Genomic DNA, 20,535 nt, shown 5'->3' on the forward strand with positions numbered 1-20,535 from the left:
GATATTGCAAAGTCACTTCTCTTAGTGTGTCTCGTGGTATTGAACCGCTTAATACTCTTCTTCAGGCATCATGTTATGAATGAAGAATACAATTAATTGAATAATTTATCACACGAGGAGCGGAAAGTGTGCGCGATCCGTGGTGAAATGCGCGCGATTTTGCTGCTTATAATCGCCTGAATGTAGTCAGAAGTGTGACGATCATCACTCTTTTTCTGATATTACGATCTTAATGTGGCAAAAATGATCATAAATACTGCACTTAATCTCAGCTAGGGATCAACTGTGGGTGATTTGTGGTCGCAATAAGCATCCTAATCAGATGGTTGGATTAGTATTCGCTCCTTTAGGCTATATTATCTACATTTTTTCCATTATCTAATATTCTCTTCGGCGCACCCACAACATTATTGTCCTGTGGGGCAAAAGAATTTTCTAACAATATATGATTCAATTTCATTGATGAGCTCTCTCTCTGTGATGGGGCGAAAAAACACTGTGCAAAAGAAGAAACATTTGCAAGAAGGCTAAACCTCAAGAAACAAACAAAAGGCAATTGAACTACAATAAATACCCTAATTGCTCTCCATGGAGTTCATTTGAGTTTTTATAGCCACTCGATTGAGAGATGGCTGATACAGTGGGAGAGAGGATATGATATTGAAATGTTTGACACTTGACCCGGCATGAGCCATTGTTGAGCCTAATTGACCAGCTCGCTGGCGAGGAATACCCCAGCGATAACACTGTTATTAGATTGTTAAATCAATTTCAGTGATGCAAGAAATCCTCCAAGGGCTCATGTGCGAAATTAATGTGGGTGCAGCCAGGCGGATGAGCATTTTCTCGCGCGCCAAGAAGTGTTTCTTGCGACACACTCTCGTCTCAATTCTCATTGATTGCACGGGGTGAAAGATGCCTTGCAGATTAATGTGTATATAGCTTGAGAGATGAGACAAAAAGTGATCTTCAAACACGACTAAAATGCTGAATGATGTAGGCAAATATTGATTGATAAGTCAACATGGAAACATCACCACGCATGTTTCAATAAATACTTCCGGTTGGACAAATGGGTCAAGAAAATTCTCCGAATTTTCCCATCACATTCGAAAATATCATGTCAATTAATTCCAATAATTAATCAAGGATCGTTGTTTCACAATGTTTTGCTAATATGTCTCGAAGCAGATGTTTACACTCTGGCATCAGTGCTCAACCTCAATTTAACTCATCAGCGAATCTCCTTCTAATTCCACAACATTGTTGCTCCTCGAGAATAACCTTGATAACTCTGCGTAAACAAGGATATATTTCTGAGAATTAACGCACTCTCGCATGCATGTTTATCAAAATCACTAAAGATTGCAGTTTAATGCTTACAAATGCCGATGTCTTGTCAGTCCATTTGGTTCTGGGAGTCCAACATATGCAACAGTAGCGCGTTTTAATCAAATTAATGCCTCGCAGCTTCAATTGTCGTAAGTCAATTAATTTATGCAAACATTTACAGAGAGTGGCAGAAGATCTCTGACTCCGCATTACATTTGCCGAGAGTCATTTGAGCCATGAAGATTTATGTGGCCGATGAAGGAGTAAATAATGATTGGGGAAAAAGTATTATTAATCAAATGGTAGGAATTAAAAAAGTACACATACTTTCATGTGTCAATCATTCTCAATTAATATTTGCGTTGATTGTACGAGGCAAAAACGAACGATGCCTCAACTCATTGAATTAGAGTCTGTTTGTAACATTGACCATCACATTATTGACTGTCGGCTTGAAGAATTTCTCCTGAGCATTCTCACTTTAATATTCTCTCGTGGCTTTATTGCATTAGTATGTGGTTTATGTGTCTTTCCAATATAATTTGTAAATCGATCCAGTCTTCTTCCTTTCCGGGCAGGAGATTTATTTTCCAGACACAAGAATCAATATAAGAGTCTCTGTTAATTTACAAATTGACTCGGCATTTCCTGGCAAAAGTACCTACATTACATACTTGTGAGTTTTCCTGGCACGCACAGCTCTCTCGACTGATGTCTGACGGATGTGGTTGGGATGGGAGATGATTCCATCCAGAATTTGAAGTGTTCTACATACATTTTCTAGTCGTTTTTTTTTCCTCTTTAAATAGGCTTACATGAGGGCAAAAATCTCAATACTGTGGCGAATGCTGTAGCGTCATCCGAAAGCAAATAATCAAGCTCGTCATTTTGGCTCCAGATGGCTACTCTCTTATTGCCGGTTTCAGTTAATAATGCTCCTCTTATTTTTTTTCGCATCACTCTCCTCTCCGGAATCAGCATGAAAATTTTATTTTTTACGACCCAACCTCATTTGCTCGGCGGGCAGTGCGCCTATGTGTGGATTGAAGATGACCAGCCTTGCCAGAGTTCACGATCTGGGCGCGCAGGGAGTGCGAGAGGGTGGTTGGGATTGTACTCAAATGGGAATTCAGCTTGACGTCAATGTAATGGGATTTTTCAGCGGGTGGAAAATAGTTTTATTGCCTTGGGCCTCTCGCAATTTTCGTCTGAGGAAATTCTTCTGAGACCGCACAATAAGTTCTGCCTTGGCGTGAGTGAGAGTGAATGAGAAATGCCGAAGCACTGATATGCGTGTGTATATTTTAGATGACGAATTAACGAGTTGAGTTGAACTGGTGTGTTTGCTCTTCCACGGGAAGACCTCAACCAAGTGGACGCTTAGGAAATTAATTCACAGTGTAACTTGGACGCGAAAACAACTCAAGAGCGTGCTGTCTCTCTGGTCTATCGGGATTCCGGCTGCCAAAGTGCTGATAGAATCTATAGTGGATCTCCTTAGAGGCATACTGCAGAGAGATTAATATCAAAGGGCAAGAGAGCATTGCTAATGATTTCTTAGTGGCTCTCCTGTCTTTTTATCTCACTCGTGTGTTAGCTTTCTCCCAAATTGAAACTTGCAGCACGCATTTTGAGGTCCACTTCACGTTCATGTGCCGACAGAAAATCTCTATTCCATCATCATCAATTGAACAATTTATAAATATTGCACATAATTCTCACGTTGTGAAGTGATGTCTGTGGCAAATGCTTAAATATTGGTTAATAGTGGATCTTTCGGCGGTGATTCTTTGAGGATTTCAGCCTCATTTCATCTTCAAGCAATTGTGATGCATCTCTGCCAATATGTACCTCTGCAATTACCTGTATTGGCCAATTCATTAAGCATAAGCATGCGTGCAGAAATAAATTTATGCTATTTCTGGTGTCTTTTTGCATAGGAGAAGAAACAAAGCGCCGCCAATTTTGTCTCTTTATATATGAAATTTATTTATTTTCGACTGTGAGAGAATTGTTGAGTTGATTGAGGAAGAGACTTGTGAAGATGATGAGAAGCTTTCAGGTTCACGTTGTTTATCTTTCGCGGGTGTTGTTACTTAAACATAATTGTTAAATTTTGTTGGATTTTTCCGAAGGACAAAGTCAAACTTTCACCTCAATCTTACGTAATTCCTGGTGTTTTTATGCTATTCAACTTTATCATCGACAGTCATCTAAACTCTAATCACGTTGTCTAATTTATGATTTTTCGTGAAGTGAATATCACGCGGCGGTTTTTTTGGCTGGCGAATAATTTATGTTTGGCAAGAATATATTGAACGCAATTCTTAGAAGAGTTGTTCCGCTGGATACGTGTCTTTGTTTAAGCACTCTGGCGACATTTCGTACTTAAGTAATTGAAAATACATAAAATGCTGAATGGTGAAGCAAGAATGTCTTGACGGTCACATGCCAGCATATTAATGGTATAATTTCGATATAAAGAAAATTCACCGATGGGAGAATTAGCTATTAGCATAATATCATAGGATAATATAAAATGTGGAGATGCGAGGCGAAGCATGTGTGCTAATTGATTGGAGATAAAATGGCAAAAATTTCCTGGCTTAATATTCTCAATCTCGGTACATTGTGGATATTGCGTGCGCCACATTTGCCTATGCGTGTGTGCTTGTGTGTACGGCTACAAATTTGCTTAATTGCCTTCAGTTAATGATTGATATAAATTAGTTTGGGGATAAACTTCTATTGGTGTGATAAATAATCAAAGGAAATGCCTTTTCATTCTTCCGTCCGTTCTAGATCTAGTTTCTTTGCCGGTGTAGGAAAGTGTGAGAATAAATTAAATTAAGGGTTAAGTGATCATGAAGATGTCCATTCAGAAAGTCACTCTGCTCATCATGTTGGTGAGTATTGTTGTCACATTTGTGAGATAGGCGGAGATGTAAAAATTCCTTGCACACTCTTTGCGCGCACAACAAAATCCTCAAATCTCGTCCACAGAGAGCTTGCTAATTTAAATGTAATCCCTCATATCACACAAATCATGATCTGTGAAGTCTCCTCGACTTGTCTGTCGTCCGAAGAGTCGTAAAATATGAAATTGTGATTTAAAATAAGCCGCAAGAAGGAGAGATGAAAATCATAACAAAACAGACATTCTCAAAATGGTCTGAATTTCACACTTGCCTGGTAAATTGGTCGTCTTTTTTGTCATGACGCCTCATGATGTTGTGCGTCTCAACATTGTAAAAGGGGGGAAAAATTAATTTTCCGCCATCAATCAGAATGTGGTGATTTTGGAATCGTGATCAATTTGTCGCAATTGTGACCTTTGAAATTAATTCCCATGATTGCTCACGCTGTGAGCACAAAAAGGCCCTTGGATCTTGGCAGGATTGTGGTGAAATGCAGTATCTGCTAATATGATGATTCAATTTTCAGATGGTCCACAACAGTGGGATCATCGTCGGCGCGTACATGAATAATGGTGCTGTGCGCTGCGGAAATTTGATTTGTCGCCCAATTTCTGGTGCGTTCTTGAGGATTAACGTGTCATGCGAGCACCTTTAAACTGAATTTTGCAATTTTCAGAGATCTTCACAAAGAATCCTCTGCCCACGGGTTATGTCCACATTGCCACAATCCCAAGTGGGGCGTCGAATATTTCAGTGACGGAGCAGAAGAATTCAATAAATTTGCTGGTTTTGCGCAATGAGAATCAGTCCACAATCATCAATGGGGACTATACAGTGTCATCGAGTGGAATTTATGAGGCTGCTGGAACGACTTTTGACTATCGACGCATCGATAATGCCATTAATGGCGTTACTGAGTGGATCACATCCCTCGGACCAACAGCAGAGCCCATTCAGCTGATGGTGTTGGCGCAGCAGCCGAATCCAGGCATTAAATACGAGTATCTTCTACCCATCAACGCACTCACGCAGTCTGGATCTGAGGAGGAGATCACAGAGAGTGTTTCTGCCGAAACTGAGTCTCCCTCGAAGGCGTCCACCCTGAAGTCTGGGGATGAGACTGAGAGTCAGCCGAAGACGCATCGCAGGAGGAGATTTCAGTGGAAAGTTCTGCGATTCCAGCCGTGCACTAAAACATGCGGAGGAGGAGTTCAGTTGCCGGTGATCAAATGCGTTCGAGATGGTTCCGTGAAGATCTCTCCGCTGAAGAAGTGCGCTCATTTGCCAAAGCCGACGCTCAGTCATCAAGAAACTCGCTGCAACATTCAACCCTGTCCGGCATACTGGAAAATCTCCCCGTGGGAAGAGTGCCAGTGCGGAGCAGCTGTCGGTGATGAACCCTTCCAGATGCGTGAGGTGCATTGTGTGCAGGAGCTTGTCAATGACAGAGTGATTCAAGTGAACAACGATGCTTGTATTGATCAGCAGCCGAGCACAAGTCGGTCGTGCGAGTGCTCGAAGTTGATGAAGCCACCTCAGATGGAGGTGCATAAGAACCACCTGGCACCGCTCTACTATCAGCATGGCTCTGAGAACGCCACGACGCCCAGACACACGAGAATGCAACACCAGCACTCGGGCAGGAGACCCTCGAGTCGAAGAGCCGGCATTTGGTTGGTATCTGAATGGACTGAATCGGTGAGTGGTTCTCGTGTCTCAACTGCTCTTCATCCTCTAATCGTGTTTGATTTTCAGTGTTCCGTGGAGTGCGGAGTTGGAATTCAGTATCGTCAGATCTTTTGCGACAGATCACCTCCGAATACCGATCGATGTGATCTGAAGATCACGCCAGACAATGTGCAGCAGTGCACTTCGGAGAAGAGATGCAACTTTGGGGATTGGTTTGCTGGACAATGGAGTGAGGTGAGTGATCTACATGAGTTTTTCTCTACAGGAAGAAGTGTTTCAAATGGATGTTTTGTGCTCTCCAGTGTTCAGGAGATTGTTTCAATCTCACGAGATCTCGCCAAGTGTTGTGCATCAGAGATGAAGCGATCATTCCCGACGACAACTGCGATGAGTCCCTGAAGCCAGAGACATGGCAAACGTGCAGTTTGTCGGAGGTGAAGGAGTGTGGGCCACGTTGGCTGTACTCTGAGTGGACAGAGTGCACAAAGGCATGCGGCGAAGGCAGTCAGAAACGCGTTGTGAAGTGCTTTGAGCCAAATATTCACCTGAAGCTGATGAAGGAATCACAGAATTGTCTGTACTCGGAGAAGCCAGTGGCTTTTCGCCGATGCAACGGTCATCAGTGCGATGGTAGGAAGTTTTGAGAGAAAATTACCTTAGAGAGTATTGTACAATGGAGAATTTCTAGGCACAGCCACAACGGAACAGTATTCAGAGCCCCGAGTGGATCTTGTGCAGAATGACATCGTGCAGGAGTGCAAGGATGAATATCCCAATTGTCACTTCCTCATCCGGCAGACTCGGCTCTGTAGTCACTCGTACTACAGCACGCACTGTTGTCACACGTGCAGAAAGATTGAGGAGCACTATCACAATTGAGAGGACGGAGAAGGAGAAGCTCCTTAGATAGACACATAGCTTAATAATCACAAATTTGTATTGTGTTTCTAGTTTTGTAAATTATTTCAAAGATTATTTGCTTCTTCTCTCGCTCAATATCCTGCCATAATCAGCATTAATACAACACTTCATTTCTATCTTATGTAACACTGGTGTCTTAATCCCTCTGCACGATATTCCTCAGTTGCTCGTAACCATTTCTTATGGCTGCCACAGATGAGAATATTATTGTGAAGCACCCGAAGATTTTCAGCATCCAGCAAATCTCATCGGAAGCTATATTCCTCACCCAACGCTTCTCGTAACCGTAGTAGAGTGACGCCATGCCCAGGACGAATGTGGCCAGAGCCATGAGATTGTGGAAGAATCGCTGGAAGACGGGTCGAATGAAGCGAGACAATTCCTTGGCGTAGAGATTTGTGATGCCATTCACGAGGGTGATGATGAGGAAGACTCCAGAAGCCAGGCCTAAGTATCAAATCATCATTAACATGATAATATTTATACAATTTGCAGAAGATATTCTATTCGAAATACCGAGCTTGGCATGAAGACTGCCAAAGTGTCGATTTCTTGTGCGATACTCAACAATCATCCCGACGAGAGCGAAGAGTGCTCCAATGGCTTGCAGAATCCAGTGAAGAATCGTCTTGGTTCTCCTGGTGAAGAAGTGAGACCAGACATTTCCAGGAGCCAGTGCCAGGATGCCTTCAGCCATCAGCAGCTGATAGCCGAGAGTGCAGAGAATTGTGTGGAGAGTGAGAGTGCTGTAGCCCGTCTTGAATGATCCATAAGTGATGTAAATGCACACAAATCCCACGAGAATGTGGTTCAAGTTATTGAACACATTGTAACAAACTTCCCCAGCTGTGACGGGCTTCTTCTCACCGAGCTTTTCCATATTTGACACTCGACTGAAACCACATTTGCGCTGTTTAAAGTCATTTATAGAGGGATTTGATTAATTGCTTCATTCACCAGTGATAAGACTGAAGTGAGACTGCGAAGAGTTCACGTAAATCTTATCAATCTTATGATTTTATTCTATTGTCGTGTTATCGCGTGGGAAACGATTGGTGCTACTCGATGAGGAAGTAGTTTTTCGGATGTAACATCGCAAAATCATGGTAAGTTCATTACGACATATTAGACTTTTCCGGTTTTTGCGGAAAATCCCAAATCCGCTATTTGTCTTTCTTCACACACCCAACAAAAATCCTCCCCCACCGTATCTATTCAGTAAGATTTATTCGGTGCCTTTGCAGATTATCACAGAAATTATTCCATACACGCGAGTGTTATTTTAATCCTCTCCTATTTATGTCTTCATCGCCTTTTCGCCCTCCTGCCGGTGCGATGAAGCTTTATGGGAGTGACCGTCAAATTGATTTGGCTATCAATGTGAAGGAGCGCAGAAAAAGCACCCCAGACATTTTATCAGAGTGCCTGATCTCTGGCGAAAGGGTCTGAAGGAATTAAATATGCACCAAAATGCCTTCCTCGCTTTGCCACAGAGAACCGATTTTCCGCACGGCACATGCGTGGTTTGGGTTCTCGGGGAAAAACACTCGATACCGAGGAGGAGTGCTGGAAAATACACAACAAAGTTGCTAGTCACTTTTCTGTCCTCAACTACAAGGGAATTGCAATTGGGATTTGAGAGAAAATTGAGTGAAATTGTGACTGGAGGTGTTGTTTGTTGAATTTTATAGTTGATTGCCTCATTTTATGAGTCTTCTAACATTCCGTTGAGCAATGAAATTGTGGTGCTTATCACTTGTTTAGTGGCAAAACACTTTGTGCAAATTTTCATGAATTTTTCATCAAATTGACCAAGGTAGAATACATAATCTGTTGTCCTTTCTTCTACACATTATATACACTTTGCCGAGTGTAAGAGAGTAATTCCATTTCCCGTATGTTCACTTAAATATGGAATTTGTCTTGGGATAATTGATTGATTTATTTCCACAATTGTTACGTCACAATGTTCTGTAAACAGTATTTGTCCATGGGGGGTGGTTTAGAGGGGGTGGAAGTGGATAGAATTTCTCTGGTGGCTCTCGAATAGGAATTTTTGTGTATAGAAGGAGCGCCTCGTGAAACCACTCCTTGTGAATAATGTCCTGCTAATTGAATTTACTTTTTGTCAGCACTTCGATCATCGCTATGGTGCGAGTTCTCTCAGTATATCAATTCACTGAAGAGGGTGGATTGACCATTTCGGACGACATAAATGCCTCCTGCCTCGTGCCGCCGGATAGAATTGCCATCGCCACATCTGGTCTCGATGTGGAGATTCGCAGTCTTGCTGGCGACGCGAAGGATTCCTTCACATTTCCCGCTGTGGATGAAATTGAGGAGATTCACTACTGCAGAAATGGTGAGTTATAGTGTGTTTAATCGCTGCAATTCCTGGTAATTCCCTCGTCCTTTTAGGCAACTATCTGGTGACGATTGAGAGCAAGGAGGACAATCGCAATATAAAGTGGCGAATTGTGAGGATTTACTGCAATTGGGATGGTGCGAGCAAATCAAAGTCAATGGCAATCTTGAGGGCGAGAATTGCTGGCAAAGTGACTCCCTCTGATAAATACATCAATTCCGAGGATGTGGAAATGATAGAGCTGCCCCTGAAGACTCAGCCGCGCTGTGTGGCATGTTGTCAGGTAATTAATCTCCGCCGTGTGTGTGGCAATTTGCAATTTGCGACGTGCTAATTAATTAGATATAATGCTCACAGGTGACGGGCAACATTGCCATTGTGGCGGGCAACAAAGTCCTCTTCTACCAATTCAGATCCTGCAAAACGGACACGGGTCGGTACAACTACATTGACTTCGTGGAGGTGCCCTTTTTCGTGGAGTTGAGCTTCTCACCGCAGAAGATCACGCTGACTGAGGGCGTGATTGCGTGCATGAGTGACTTCACATTCAACCTGTTCAAGATCACAGAAGTTTACGAGCCCAGCATCAGTGTGGACATTTCGGATGAGAGCTTCAGCTCAGACGCCAGCGGATCGATAAGGATCAACACGAAGGACACTCTTGATTTCCGTACGATCTGCAAGCACAGCACGATCAACAAGCAGAAGTTCAGAGTCCAAGTGGCGAGCGACAGCGATGAAAATGGGGCCAATGTGGACGTTCGTCCGGAGATCGTGCACGACATGCTGATCATCCTGCGATCGCTTCAGGACTCTGAAACACTGTCCAAGTACACTATAAAGCCGCTGCTGCAGCTCAGATTGCCCTGTCCAGTGTCACAGAAGCCAATCTACGAGTCCTTCAAGAGCATGTCCGTCAATCCGCTGTACATGAGGCGCGAGATGTGCCCGGAGAAGAGCAGTGAGAACATCTTTGGCTCGAATTACTCCAGGAATTTTGTGAGTGTGGCTCTGGTGGTGGCGACACAGCAAGACGGGTATCTCTATCAGTTCTACAACAATGACGAGTGGCGCCAGAATACAGACATTCTCGCCACCTATTCCTTCACAGCGCCCATTGTAGATCTCATTCTGAAGGACTCTGTTCTGCACGTTCTCACGGAAGTTGGCGTGGAGACTTACACCCTGAGGATTGGACAGAAGATCTTCTACAGTCCATGCGAGTATTTCCTCAACTACTCAACCACTTTGGATGTGATTGGACCCAATTTCAATGATCCCATTTGCCTGCTGGGAATCCACACGTTTTCCGGGGCAGAGAAATTCATCACATCCTCGGGAAATCTTGTCATTTTCTCTCGCGAACGCAGACAGAGTCACTCTTGGCGGTTGAAAGTGCTGCAAGAGCCGAAGGCTGAGCAACTCTATAGGAGTATTGAGGGATACGCTCTGAAGCACAGGGCGGAGAATCCCAAAGTATTTCTTCACCTCATGGGAGAGATTCACGTGATGATACGGACAGCCAATGAGCTGGCCAGAATGTCACCCGTGGAGAACATGAGGAATCAGGTGTCCTTGGCAAAATTTCTAGAGCATGGGGATAAAGAAGTGGAGAATTTATTCCTGGAATCATGTCGGACTCTCGCTGATTTCTTCGTTTTGTCAGCCAACGAGGAGGAATTCTACATGGCGTTGCCGTACTACTTGATGGGAAAACTCTCCGTCGCGGACATCTTCAATCGCTGCATTCAATTTGAGCAGCTCGGAGTGTACTCGATGGGCGGCATAATCTACACACTGAAGCAGCTTTTCCTTCGCCTCCAGCCAGGTTCTGAGGAGATGAATTTCCTCACTGGCGATCGTGCAAAAACTCCTCTCATGGACAATAATAACGGCAATGAGATGCGTGTCGATAGAGATGGTGGCTTCATGAAGGCTCTCTTTGATCTTCTGCTCAAGTACTCACCAGGAGACATCACCACAATTGCTCTTCAGTCGAGCACTTTTCTGAATCGCATGGGAGAGTACATCCTGGACTTTCTGGAGGCGCGCGAGGAGAAGACCAATGAGGAGAAGCTGTGTGTGGCACTGCAGTTGGTGCGAAAGAAGCGGGCAACAGTGGCCAGATGTCTCATTGAGACTATCGACACGGAGAGTTTGTTGAGTATCTTGAGCAAGAACTGGACGATTCTCTTCGAGACGTCGATGAACCACAAGAATGGTCACTCCATTGTGATCTTCTCGGAATTCACAGAACACTGTCTGTTGATGTCCCAATTGGAATCCATTCAGCGACTTACAGCGTCAGTTTTAAAGTATCTCCTCGTGAATCTTCAAGTTCTGCCCTTTGAGGTGTTGCTAAAGATGCTGATTGACTTCACGTCCTTGCGCATTGGATATGCTGGCAGTGAGATTGGGAAGAACATTCTGATGCTGACGTTGGAGATGTACTTGGTGGAATATGTGGAGCAGAAGAAACTCTTTGTGGACCAGTCAGAATCATCAGATTCTGCCTCATTTATCGTTACAACTTCTTCTGTGAGCAACACAACAAGGAGTGGCCACGCGGACAGCTCTAGAAAGATGTCCTCGTCAATGGCTTCCGATGTGGACACAGCTCTGTCGATCTTTGGCTCTGCAGCCACTGGAAAAGCCATGAAGATTCTGGTGAGATCCCACTTGGGATTCCTGAGCAGCCACAGCGCGGGTGTGAAGAAAGACAACGACTTGAAGGAGTATTCCTTGAGTGATTATGACATTCCTGAGAAGGAAATTGATGCTCTGTTCGAGTCCTTGAAGAGGTGCAAGGATATTCTGAAGGAGAAGTGCGTGGATGAGACACTTGTCTTCATGGAGAAGAGATGGAATTACTTGAATCTAATGCCGCCTCTTCATGACAATTTCCTGGATTACCTCATCAAGTTGAAGAAGGCGGAAAATTCACCTGATAAGCCCCAGGATTTGGAGATAAATGTCGCTTGTGTGAAGCTACAAGTAAGAAACATAATGCATATAATATTTCTTGTATTTGAAGACTTAAAATCAATCCATTTTTCAGGCACTCCTGACCAGCGGAGAACTTCCGGATGAAATTGTGAATGAAGTCTCCCAGTTTATATGCTCTAATCCTAATCTTATTGGAATTGAGAGTGTGATTTCGTGTCTCCTACCCGTGTCGGAGTGCACAGAATTCCTTGTTAATGTGTGCCCTCAATGCGTCCTGGAGTATGGCAAGGATCGATTCACGCGCAACGAGGACTGGGCTTTTCTCATCAACTGCCTTCAAGTGCAAACTTCCAAGGCCGGCGATGCCACAGAGTCCAACGGAGGTCTTTTGCTGTTCTACCACCGTCTGCTGAAGGAGATTCTCGAGTACATCGCCAACACCAAACCACTCGAGACAGTGATGAAGATCTTTCCTGAGCACGAGATCACCAAAATACCGGACAATGGTGCCACTGGGAGTTCTGGTGAGGGAAAGAAGCTGCATTCTGGCCATCATCCGCACGAGCAGAGCGCCTTCATCCAGTACATTCGGGTGTCAGTGGAGCGCGAGCGGGCCAGGAAGCTGAGGCAGGTCATTGTGGCGAAGAGCAATTCTTTGAGCGCCAAAATCAATTTGTAAGGAAGACGGATTTCCACGCAAAATTTTTTAGCACAAATTTGATGTAGTCAAGTTTTCCATGTTACATTTTTAGAGAAATTCTATGGCAATCTTCGCAGATTTATCGTGAAAAAAAAATTCCTGAATATTGAGGAAGAATAAAGTTGGATTAACCGAAAAAGCGTTTGAATGCGGTGAGATGCTGAAACTGCTAGAATGCGAGAGAGGGAGAAAGACGGAGAGCACGAAATTCTCGCGAGAGAGTGAAATGTCACAATGACAGTGTGCAAATGCGAAGAGAATCCGTGTTATTTTGGTTGGTGAATTTCGGTGTGAAAAGGCGTCTTTTTGCATCTCCGCCCCGTCCCCGTGTACTCCCTGGGCCACCCCCGAGGGCCTCCGCCACTGAACGGCCACGTGGGTGCTTAGGAAGCGCGTGAAAATCGCATGAGATTTTTCGCCACTGCGAAAGATGTCAGCCGACTCGGATGAGAATGGAATGGAATCGTGCTCCGATACTGAGGTCGACGACTACTACAATGGTTAGTTTATCACTTTTGCCATTATCACAGCCCCACACTGGTGCTGAGGGTGTTCCGGCTGTACTTGCAGGCCTCGAGGACGGCGACGTGGAGCCCTTCGATCCGCACAAGTACGATCCCGAGTTCTTCGACTTCCAATGCTACACGGTTGAGGAGGTGAAGAAGCTCCTCAACGAGGCCGTGGAGAAAGTCAGCGAGCTGCTGCAGCTTTCGCCCTCCCTGGCCAAAATCCTCCTCCACGAGAATGAATGGTGTGTCGATGGCATCGTGAATAAGTATCGTGATAATGCAGTTAACCTTCTGGTGAGCGTCTCTCTTTCCCATCATTGTTCCGCTTGTGGCCAAGCTTCCCACGAGTCTCACTGGTCTCTCTCTCTCTCGCGGCTTCCTTCGCAGGTGGGCGCCCGGATAAAGCCAGTCACCGCGAAAGTGGGCGCTTACAGGTCCCTCATGTGTCCCGTGTGTGTCATGTACCAGAGCATGGAGAAGTTCTTCAACCTCTCCTGCTGCCACTCCTTCTGCCGCGACTGCTGGGCCATGCACTTCGAGACGCAGATCACCCAGGGCATCTCCACGGCCATCGGCTGCATGGCGCCCAAGTGTGACGTCCGCGTGCCTGAGGATCTGGTGCTGAAGCTGCTCAAGGGGCCACACATGCGTGACAAATACCTCCAATTTGCGTTTCAGGACTACGTCAAGTCGCATCCGGAACTGAGATTTTGCCCAGGACCCAATTGTCAGGTAGTATCGCAAATCCTCTTGTGGAAGCAATGCTTTAAATGCGTCTCGAGGACGAGGAAGCGTTTCCTTAATTTCAACACCGGAAAGTACTCGGGAAAAATGTGTGAAAAATGCATGCATGGCGAGTTTCATTCTGCCTAATGTCGCTTTTTCTCAAATTTACACCAATTTAGTCAAAGAGTTGGTGAAATACACAATTTCCACTTCCGAGAGGTTCACGGAAATCAAGTTTCGCGATGAAATATAATTTAAATAATGTTTTTCCTCGCAACAATTTTGCATAATTTAATCAGAAGAGTCAAATGGGGCGAACGAATGGCTAATAAAATGAACTCTGTCTGTCTTCTCTTGTGCGCAGATAATCATCCGCAGCCAGGATCTGAGCCCGAAGAAGGCGTACTGCCGCTCCTGCCAGTCGACGTTCTGCTTTAAGTGCGGCATGGAGTACCACGCGCCGACGGATTGTCAGGTGATAAAGAAGTGGCTGACCAAGTGTGCAGACGACAGCGAGACTGCCAACTACATCAGCGCCCACACGAAAGACTGCCCCAAATGCCATATTTGCATTGAGAAGAACGGCGGCTGCAATCACATGCAGTGCTTCCACTGCAAGCATGACTTCTGCTGGATGTGTCTGGGCGACTGGAAGAGCCACGGATCGGAGTACTACGAGTGCTCCCGGTACAAGGAGAACCCCAATATTGCACATGAGTCGGTTCATGCGCAGGCGAGAGAGGCACTCAAAAAGTACCTGCACTACTATGAGCGCTGGGAGAACCACTCCAAGTCGCTGCAGCTGGAGCAGCAGACGCTGGATCGCCTCAGGGATCGCATCAATGAGAAGGTGATGAAGGGCCTTGGCACGTGGATAGACTGGCAATATCTCTTCAATGCTGCCGCCTTACTAGCTAAATGTCGATATACACTGCAGTACACCTATCCCTACGCGTACTACATGGAGGCTGGCTCCAGGAAGGATCTCTTTGAATATCAGCAGGTGAGCCACCATTCTCCCACCGCCACTCGCGTAAATATCGAGCGATTGCTGGGGTAATTGAAGTAATTATCGGCTCATTGAAATGATAATTGCTGTTCGCACATGAACTTCAGTCTTCCACTGGAGTTTTGTGCTATTTTTCCACCTGAGAAGAAAAAGGTTCGCGACAGGAAGTCATAGGGAAATGTGGCACACATGTGATGGAGATGTGAAAGCGAAAGTTTTTTTTTTATTAGTCTCAGATAGATTTGCAAGGCTTTTGAGAAAGCAATTAGAAGCAACGTGATCATTATTTGCCCTCAAAACGTATAAGGAATTTGATCTTATTTGAATCATTTAATTGATTCAGAAATTGCTTCGTTATTCAGTTCACTTTCAATTTGTTTCTGAAGTCTCAGAATTGATTTGTTCTTGAGAATTGAGCACTGAATTCAGTCTTTTGCATCATCAGTCTGCATTAGTCCTTTGGTCTCCTTGGCTGTGTCCAAAGTGCCCCGCTGTCTCCTCTAAATAGAGCTCGGATAATTTGATTGATGTGACTAGGTCACATAAAAATGTGTACATCCTGCGGAATTGGAAGCATTTCCGTTTCAATCTTGCTGGGAAATTGATAGATTCCGTCACTATTTTTCGCATTTGCGACTTTTCACTGCGTTTCCTTTGTGTCGTGCCACCTAAATATAGCACGCGTGACTCACACACGTTTGGCTCTCTTGGCAGGCGAACCTGGAGGCTGAGATTGAGAATCTGTCGTGGAAGGTGGAGCGCGCAGAGACGACAGATCGGGGAGATTTGGAGAATCAGATGGACATCGCGGAGAAGAGGCGCACCATACTCCTCAAAGACTTTTTCCCAACAGATGTATAACATTACTCAACTCCTCAACATTCAGTCGTGTTAATAATTCAACATAGTTACAAAGATGCTAAATTATCGTATCTCGTAAGAAGACTCTTATTAGTGGATAAGTCCAGAAGAACACATTTACTATTGAAATGCAACATTTGGGGAGGCAATTTGGAAGGAATGAATTTCCTCATTCTCTCTCTCTCTCTCATTTCTTGTGTGGAGCAAAAAAAGGGGAAATTTTCGTATTGACACATTGAACACCGTCATTAGTGTATCAAAGTTACACACTTTAAATGAGTAATTATCATATAATTAATTTATGAATGAGAAGATTCGATGGACAAGATTTATTACTGCAAACCACTTTATTCCTCACCACTCAATTTGATCCCTCTTAGGCTTCACGGATTTTCTCCAGTAATACAAAGAAGAAAAAATTATTGGCTATATATTCTCATATAAATTATGAGTGCAATTTTTAGTCACAACGTCAAAAAAGCGGGGTGTTGAAAGTAAATAATAATAAAATACAATCGCCAAAAAATTTTCCTCCCAGCAAAATTTTCATCGACTCCAATAATAATAAAAATAAGATACAGAATTGTTAATTTGTCAAATTGTCGAAAGGATAAATACGAAACTTGTAAAGAAAGGCATGAGAATAAAAACCGAAGCGAAAAAAAAACACTGACGTAGCTAAAATGAAGAGAGATTTTAATGTTTAGTCAGAGATTTTAATACTTTTATTATTGAAAATACAAATTACTGTTGTACTTTCAATAAAAAGGAATAAATTTAAGAATTCGAATCGACTTCGGCTGCTCACTTTGACGATCTTTGCTTGCCTTTTCTGCGTTCGCGAGTCGGGGGCGGCGGCGTAACGTCTTCAATTTCCTCAATCACTTCCTCGTCAGAGTCCTCCAAATCCGGTTGCGTCTGCACATCGACCACCATCTCGTCAGCGTCGTTGGGCACTGTTATGACTTTGATGTATTTGGAAACTGAAACAAGAAGATAGACAAAACTTCTTAATTCAAGAGACAAACAAATCATTCAAATATCAGTAAGATTCCATACGAAAATCAGTGAAGATCAATGAATCCCAATCAGAAAACATTTACATACTTGAGTCATAAAGTCAATGCATATTCAGAGCTGAAAATGTTGCCCAAAATCTACTGAAGTGCTTCTCAGACTCCTCAAGGATACTCACTGTGCTTGGCGCCAATCTTAGAATGCACAACCAGGTGCTTCTGCATGTTGGCGAGCTGCGTGTAGGACTTGTTGCAGATGTGGCACGTGTAAGGCTTGTCTCCGGTGTGCACCCTCTCGTGCTTGGTGAGGTTGGCTTGCTGTGCGAAGGCCTTGTCGCACGTGAGACACTTGTACGGCTTCTTCCCTGTGTGCAACAGCATGTGCTTCTGGGCATTGGCGTTCTGGCTGAAGGTCTTCTGGCAGATGTTGCACTGATACGGCTTCAGTCCGCTGTGCACGAGCTGATGCCTCTGCAGATTGGCGGCCTGCGTGAAGCTCTTCTTGCACGTCGGACAGACGTACGGCCGATCGTTCGAGTGGGACTTCATGTGCTTCCAGAAGCCGCCCTGCGTCGTGAAGGACTTGAGGCACTCGTCACAGAAGTACGTTGTCATGTGAACCTTCCGGTGCTCCTCCACCTCTTCTGGCGTGGCAAAGCGCTTTCTGCACTGTGGACACTTTATCGTATCCAGTCCCAAGGCGCTCACAATGATGTCCTCCATCTCAATCTTGGCCACAGTCTTGTTCATCCTCGACGACTGCATTTCGCTCTGAGAAAGCAAAACACGTCAAGGCAGAGAAAAAAAAACACAAATCTAAACTCTCTCACCTACTCTTCAATCCATCAGCATTTCCACGCGATAGCCACAAATAAACTTGCCGAACAGATACTCTACACTTTCAATTGCATAAACACTGTACAATTCAAAGGACAAACCAGGAAAAGCAGAGAAAATATGCTGCAGATTCTTTATCAATTGTGGCTGAAGAAGTACTAGAAAAGCCCTCGAAATGTCAAATATGATAACCTGAAAGTGCAATAATGGTCACTTATCGCTAGATGGCGTCCATTTCGCCGGCCTCCCGCCACACCAGAGGCGCTGGCGCAGCCTCGCTCTCTCGGCGCTCGCATTTGCCTCGCGGCCGGCAGAAAGAGTAGCAAGAGTAGCTGACCAGGAGTGTATCGGCTCGAAGGAAGGAAATCTCTCTTGAAGATGCTCTTGCACGTGTCAGTGGCAGTAGAATCGATTGTCCAGTGAGACAGAGTGTCGCCCACGCGTGTCATGTGTGTGTGAGGCCCCGCGGCCGCGTGTGCTCGAGTGCTGCCCATTCGGAGAGTGTCCCTGAGATGACAGAGAGACCATTCTATGCTGTCCTGCCGCAACAGCTTCGATTCAACGACGAAATCGTGCTCAAGGGGAAGATCAAGCAGGACGCCGAGGTGTAAGTTCACCTTCCGGATCTATTTTCGGCCCGATTATCTCACAATAGATGAGTCAGCGTGGCCTCATTTTTGGAATCCGACACACTCTGGAATTTTGCCGCCAAAACTGACTCCGTCCCTGGGTCCAACACACTTCAATTCTCTTTAACGATTTTCCACCGCAAAACATATAAATCGCCGCCTCGCGTGCGCCTCTCTCACCCACTTTTCCTCAACTCTCAAGAATCGCGCCCCGCCAAGGCGGAACATTTCCCCAAGGAGGTCGTACACCTCTCACATAGACACACTAATCGCCAGTCAATTTGCTCAATTGTCTCAATTGCACAGAGATTCCCATGGTGTTTATCAATATAATTGGAGGTATTCAGGGAATTTTGTTTAGCAAAGTGAATAATTAAAAAGTAAAGTAAAGCGACTGATGAACACAGTTTACCGAGAAAATCCGCCACTTTCCAGCTACACGCTGATAAATTAGGGACTCACGGTCAGCGCTTTGCTTTCCGCGTGTGTCTCTTCGTTCTCTCATCACTTGAATAAATGTTTTGACAAATTGATTTGGAAAATGTGAGTATAATTGCTCTCTCAACTACATTTTTCTGGGAAATTTCAGTGAATTCTCAATCTTATAAGGTAAAATATTCATATTTCAGCAAAATCATCTTCCAGACACTCCGTTTTTGCAACATTTGCTCAATCCGTATCACGGATTTAAATTTAAACCCCATTTTAGTTTATTTTGATCGGAAAACTAATTCTTGAGTTTTATTTCTTCATATAAATGCTTTGCTATCAATATTTTATTAGATGGAAGGCAAAAAATCTCGGTGACTCAATTTTTTAGGCTTCTTAATCCCAGTTTTCCGTTTAATGTTTATTAAGGTAGAGAGTGAAATTTTTCTACTGCAAAATATCGATAAACTGTTGTTGAATTAATAACACTTCAGTAGAATGATAAAACATACTTTGTTTTGTCATCATGTGCTGTTATCTCTAATATCAATCATTCCCATTATCTTTATTGTCGTTTCCCTGTTACAAACTAAAAGTCTAGACTCTACAGAGCGATGATTGTAGGATTCTCAGCAACGGCAGTACAATTTTTCCTCTCTTTTTTTTTCCTTCCCTTCTGCAAACAACACTTTCGTGACTATTGTGATTTGTAAATCAATGCAATTTATGTTGGAATGCGTGTAATTAATTTTTTATGCCATTCGCAATTTCTCCCTCTGGGACTAGTCATAGTCATTCAGCGTCAAAAGACCACCCATCCGTACACCATGTCCCAGAAATGAGGTCACCTTGCCCCATAGCTCAGGACGCATTGTGAAAAATTAATGACTTTCCTCGGACTTCCTTTTGCCCCTTCCGCGCGCGACCGCTCTAAAAATACCACCGGCCAGTGAGGAATTCCAAGAAATAGATTCTCTAAGGCGTTTCCCTTCTCTCTGACGCCAGTTTCTCCGTGAACTTCTGCCTGGAGTCGAGTCCAACGCCGTCCTACATTGCCTACCACTTCAAGACGCTCTTCAGGGCAGATCCGTCCGTGGGCGTGATCCAGAACCACAAGAACTACGTCTGGGGCGACGAAGTGATCAACTCCAACACGTGGATCGACGGACCTGGTCAGGACTTCATCCTCACATTCCTCTTCACGAATCGCGACATCACAGTCTACACGGACGACGACAACCGGTGCTTCCAATACAAGTACGACCACCAGTTGGACATTAGTGACATCAAGACTGTGCAGATCTGGGACGATCTCGACTACATCACGGAGGTGATCTTCCGCTACAAGCACCCCAGCGAGAACAGCGTGTGAGAATCACGACGAGTTCCAGGGAAAAAGATCGCGCTCAATGTTCGTCGAAGGCAATTTCCTCTCTTTACGTCGGCTCTATATACTCAATGTGGCACTACTAAACCTTCTCAGCTCTCGCGCCCTGCTCATTATTTTTCCTGGGAAAAGCAATCAAAGAGCCTTCCCACACACACTCACCGTATAAATGTAACGACAATTTGAATTTTTAATTTGTTTTTATAGAGAATTACATATCGTAGTAAAATGGTTAAGAATTTACTCCACTTCTTTTCATTC

At 44.4% G+C, this 20,535-nt stretch overlaps 6 protein-coding genes across 19 annotated transcripts in view; 4 read left to right on the top strand and 2 right to left on the bottom strand.

The window, feature by feature from the left end:
* LOC132264322 (thrombospondin type-1 domain-containing protein 4) overlaps positions 1–6,986 on the top strand; it is a 30,388-nt gene extending 23,402 nt beyond the window's left edge. For 8 of the 12 annotated variants that reach the window (XM_059764472.1, XM_059764469.1, XM_059764465.1 and 5 more), the window contains 5 exons: positions 4,777–4,864; positions 4,927–5,948; positions 6,006–6,173; positions 6,242–6,569; positions 6,628–6,986. In XM_059764472.1, the coding sequence (XP_059620455.1) occupies positions 4,777–4,864; positions 4,927–5,948; positions 6,006–6,173; positions 6,242–6,569; positions 6,628–6,818 (1,797 nt within the window). In that variant the 3' untranslated portion in view covers positions 6,819–6,986. Of the gene's footprint in view, positions 1–2,697; positions 2,865–2,958; positions 3,115–4,134; positions 4,239–4,776; positions 4,865–4,926; positions 5,949–6,005; positions 6,174–6,241; positions 6,570–6,627 lie in introns of those variants that run through there. The other 4 variants (XM_059764474.1, XM_059764473.1, XM_059764475.1 and 1 more) reach the window with 4 other exon arrangements.
* Positions 6,987–6,996: 10 nt separating this feature from the next.
* On the bottom strand, positions 6,997–7,824 carry LOC132264325 (uncharacterized). The gene is made up of 2 exons (XM_059764478.1): positions 7,377–7,824; positions 6,997–7,307 (listed from the first exon to the last, which is right to left on the bottom strand). The coding sequence occupies exons 1-2, from the start codon at positions 7,738–7,740 to the stop codon at positions 6,997–6,999; spliced, it is 675 nt and encodes a 224-aa protein (XP_059620461.1). The 5' UTR covers positions 7,741–7,824.
* A 61-nt stretch (positions 7,825–7,885) lies between these two features.
* Positions 7,886–12,998, top strand: LOC132264337 (uncharacterized). 2 transcript variants are annotated; one of them, XM_059764495.1, is made up of 5 exons: positions 7,886–7,966; positions 8,993–9,222; positions 9,279–9,508; positions 9,583–12,219; positions 12,284–12,998. In XM_059764495.1, the coding sequence occupies exons 2-5, from the start codon at positions 9,009–9,011 to the stop codon at positions 12,848–12,850; spliced, it is 3,648 nt and encodes a 1,215-aa protein (XP_059620478.1). In that variant the 5' UTR covers positions 7,886–7,966; positions 8,993–9,008; the 3' UTR covers positions 12,851–12,998. The 2 variants fall into 2 exon arrangements, with proteins under 2 accessions (XP_059620478.1, XP_059620477.1); XM_059764494.1 differs by lacking the exon at positions 7,886–7,966 and adding an exon at positions 8,519–8,676.
* Positions 12,999–13,087: 89 nt separating this feature from the next.
* LOC132264339 (potential E3 ubiquitin-protein ligase ariadne-2) lies at positions 13,088–15,977 on the top strand. The gene is made up of 5 exons (XM_059764498.1): positions 13,088–13,371; positions 13,442–13,674; positions 13,768–14,112; positions 14,471–15,109; positions 15,830–15,977. Exons 1-5 carry the CDS (start codon positions 13,302–13,304, stop codon positions 15,974–15,976), a joined length of 1,434 nt encoding a protein of 477 aa, XP_059620481.1. The 5' UTR covers positions 13,088–13,301; the 3' UTR covers position 15,977.
* Position 15,978: 1 nt separating this feature from the next.
* On the bottom strand, positions 15,979–18,002 carry LOC132264340 (zinc finger protein 287-like). Of its 2 annotated transcripts, none has more exons than XM_059764499.1 (3): positions 17,823–18,002; positions 17,172–17,761; positions 15,979–16,959 (listed from the first exon to the last, which is right to left on the bottom strand). In XM_059764499.1, the coding sequence occupies exons 2-3, from the start codon at positions 17,755–17,757 to the stop codon at positions 16,781–16,783; spliced, it is 765 nt and encodes a 254-aa protein (XP_059620482.1). In that variant the 5' UTR covers positions 17,758–17,761; positions 17,823–18,002; the 3' UTR covers positions 15,979–16,780. The 2 variants fall into 2 exon arrangements, with proteins under 2 accessions (XP_059620482.1, XP_059620483.1); XM_059764500.1 differs by having other exon boundaries at positions 16,764–16,959; positions 17,827–18,002.
* A 110-nt stretch (positions 18,003–18,112) lies between these two features.
* On the top strand, positions 18,113–20,517 carry LOC132264343 (uncharacterized). The gene is made up of 2 exons (XM_059764501.1): positions 18,113–18,436; positions 19,893–20,517. The coding sequence occupies exons 1-2, from the start codon at positions 18,342–18,344 to the stop codon at positions 20,257–20,259; spliced, it is 462 nt and encodes a 153-aa protein (XP_059620484.1). The 5' UTR covers positions 18,113–18,341; the 3' UTR covers positions 20,260–20,517.
* The last annotated feature ends 18 nt before the right edge of the window (positions 20,518–20,535 follow it).

The sequence above is a fragment of the Phlebotomus argentipes genome, unplaced genomic scaffold (assembly GCF_947086385.1).
Source record: "Phlebotomus argentipes unplaced genomic scaffold, Phlebotomus argentipes genome assembly contig_32, whole genome shotgun sequence".
Taxonomy (NCBI): domain Eukaryota; kingdom Metazoa; phylum Arthropoda; class Insecta; order Diptera; family Psychodidae; genus Phlebotomus; species Phlebotomus argentipes.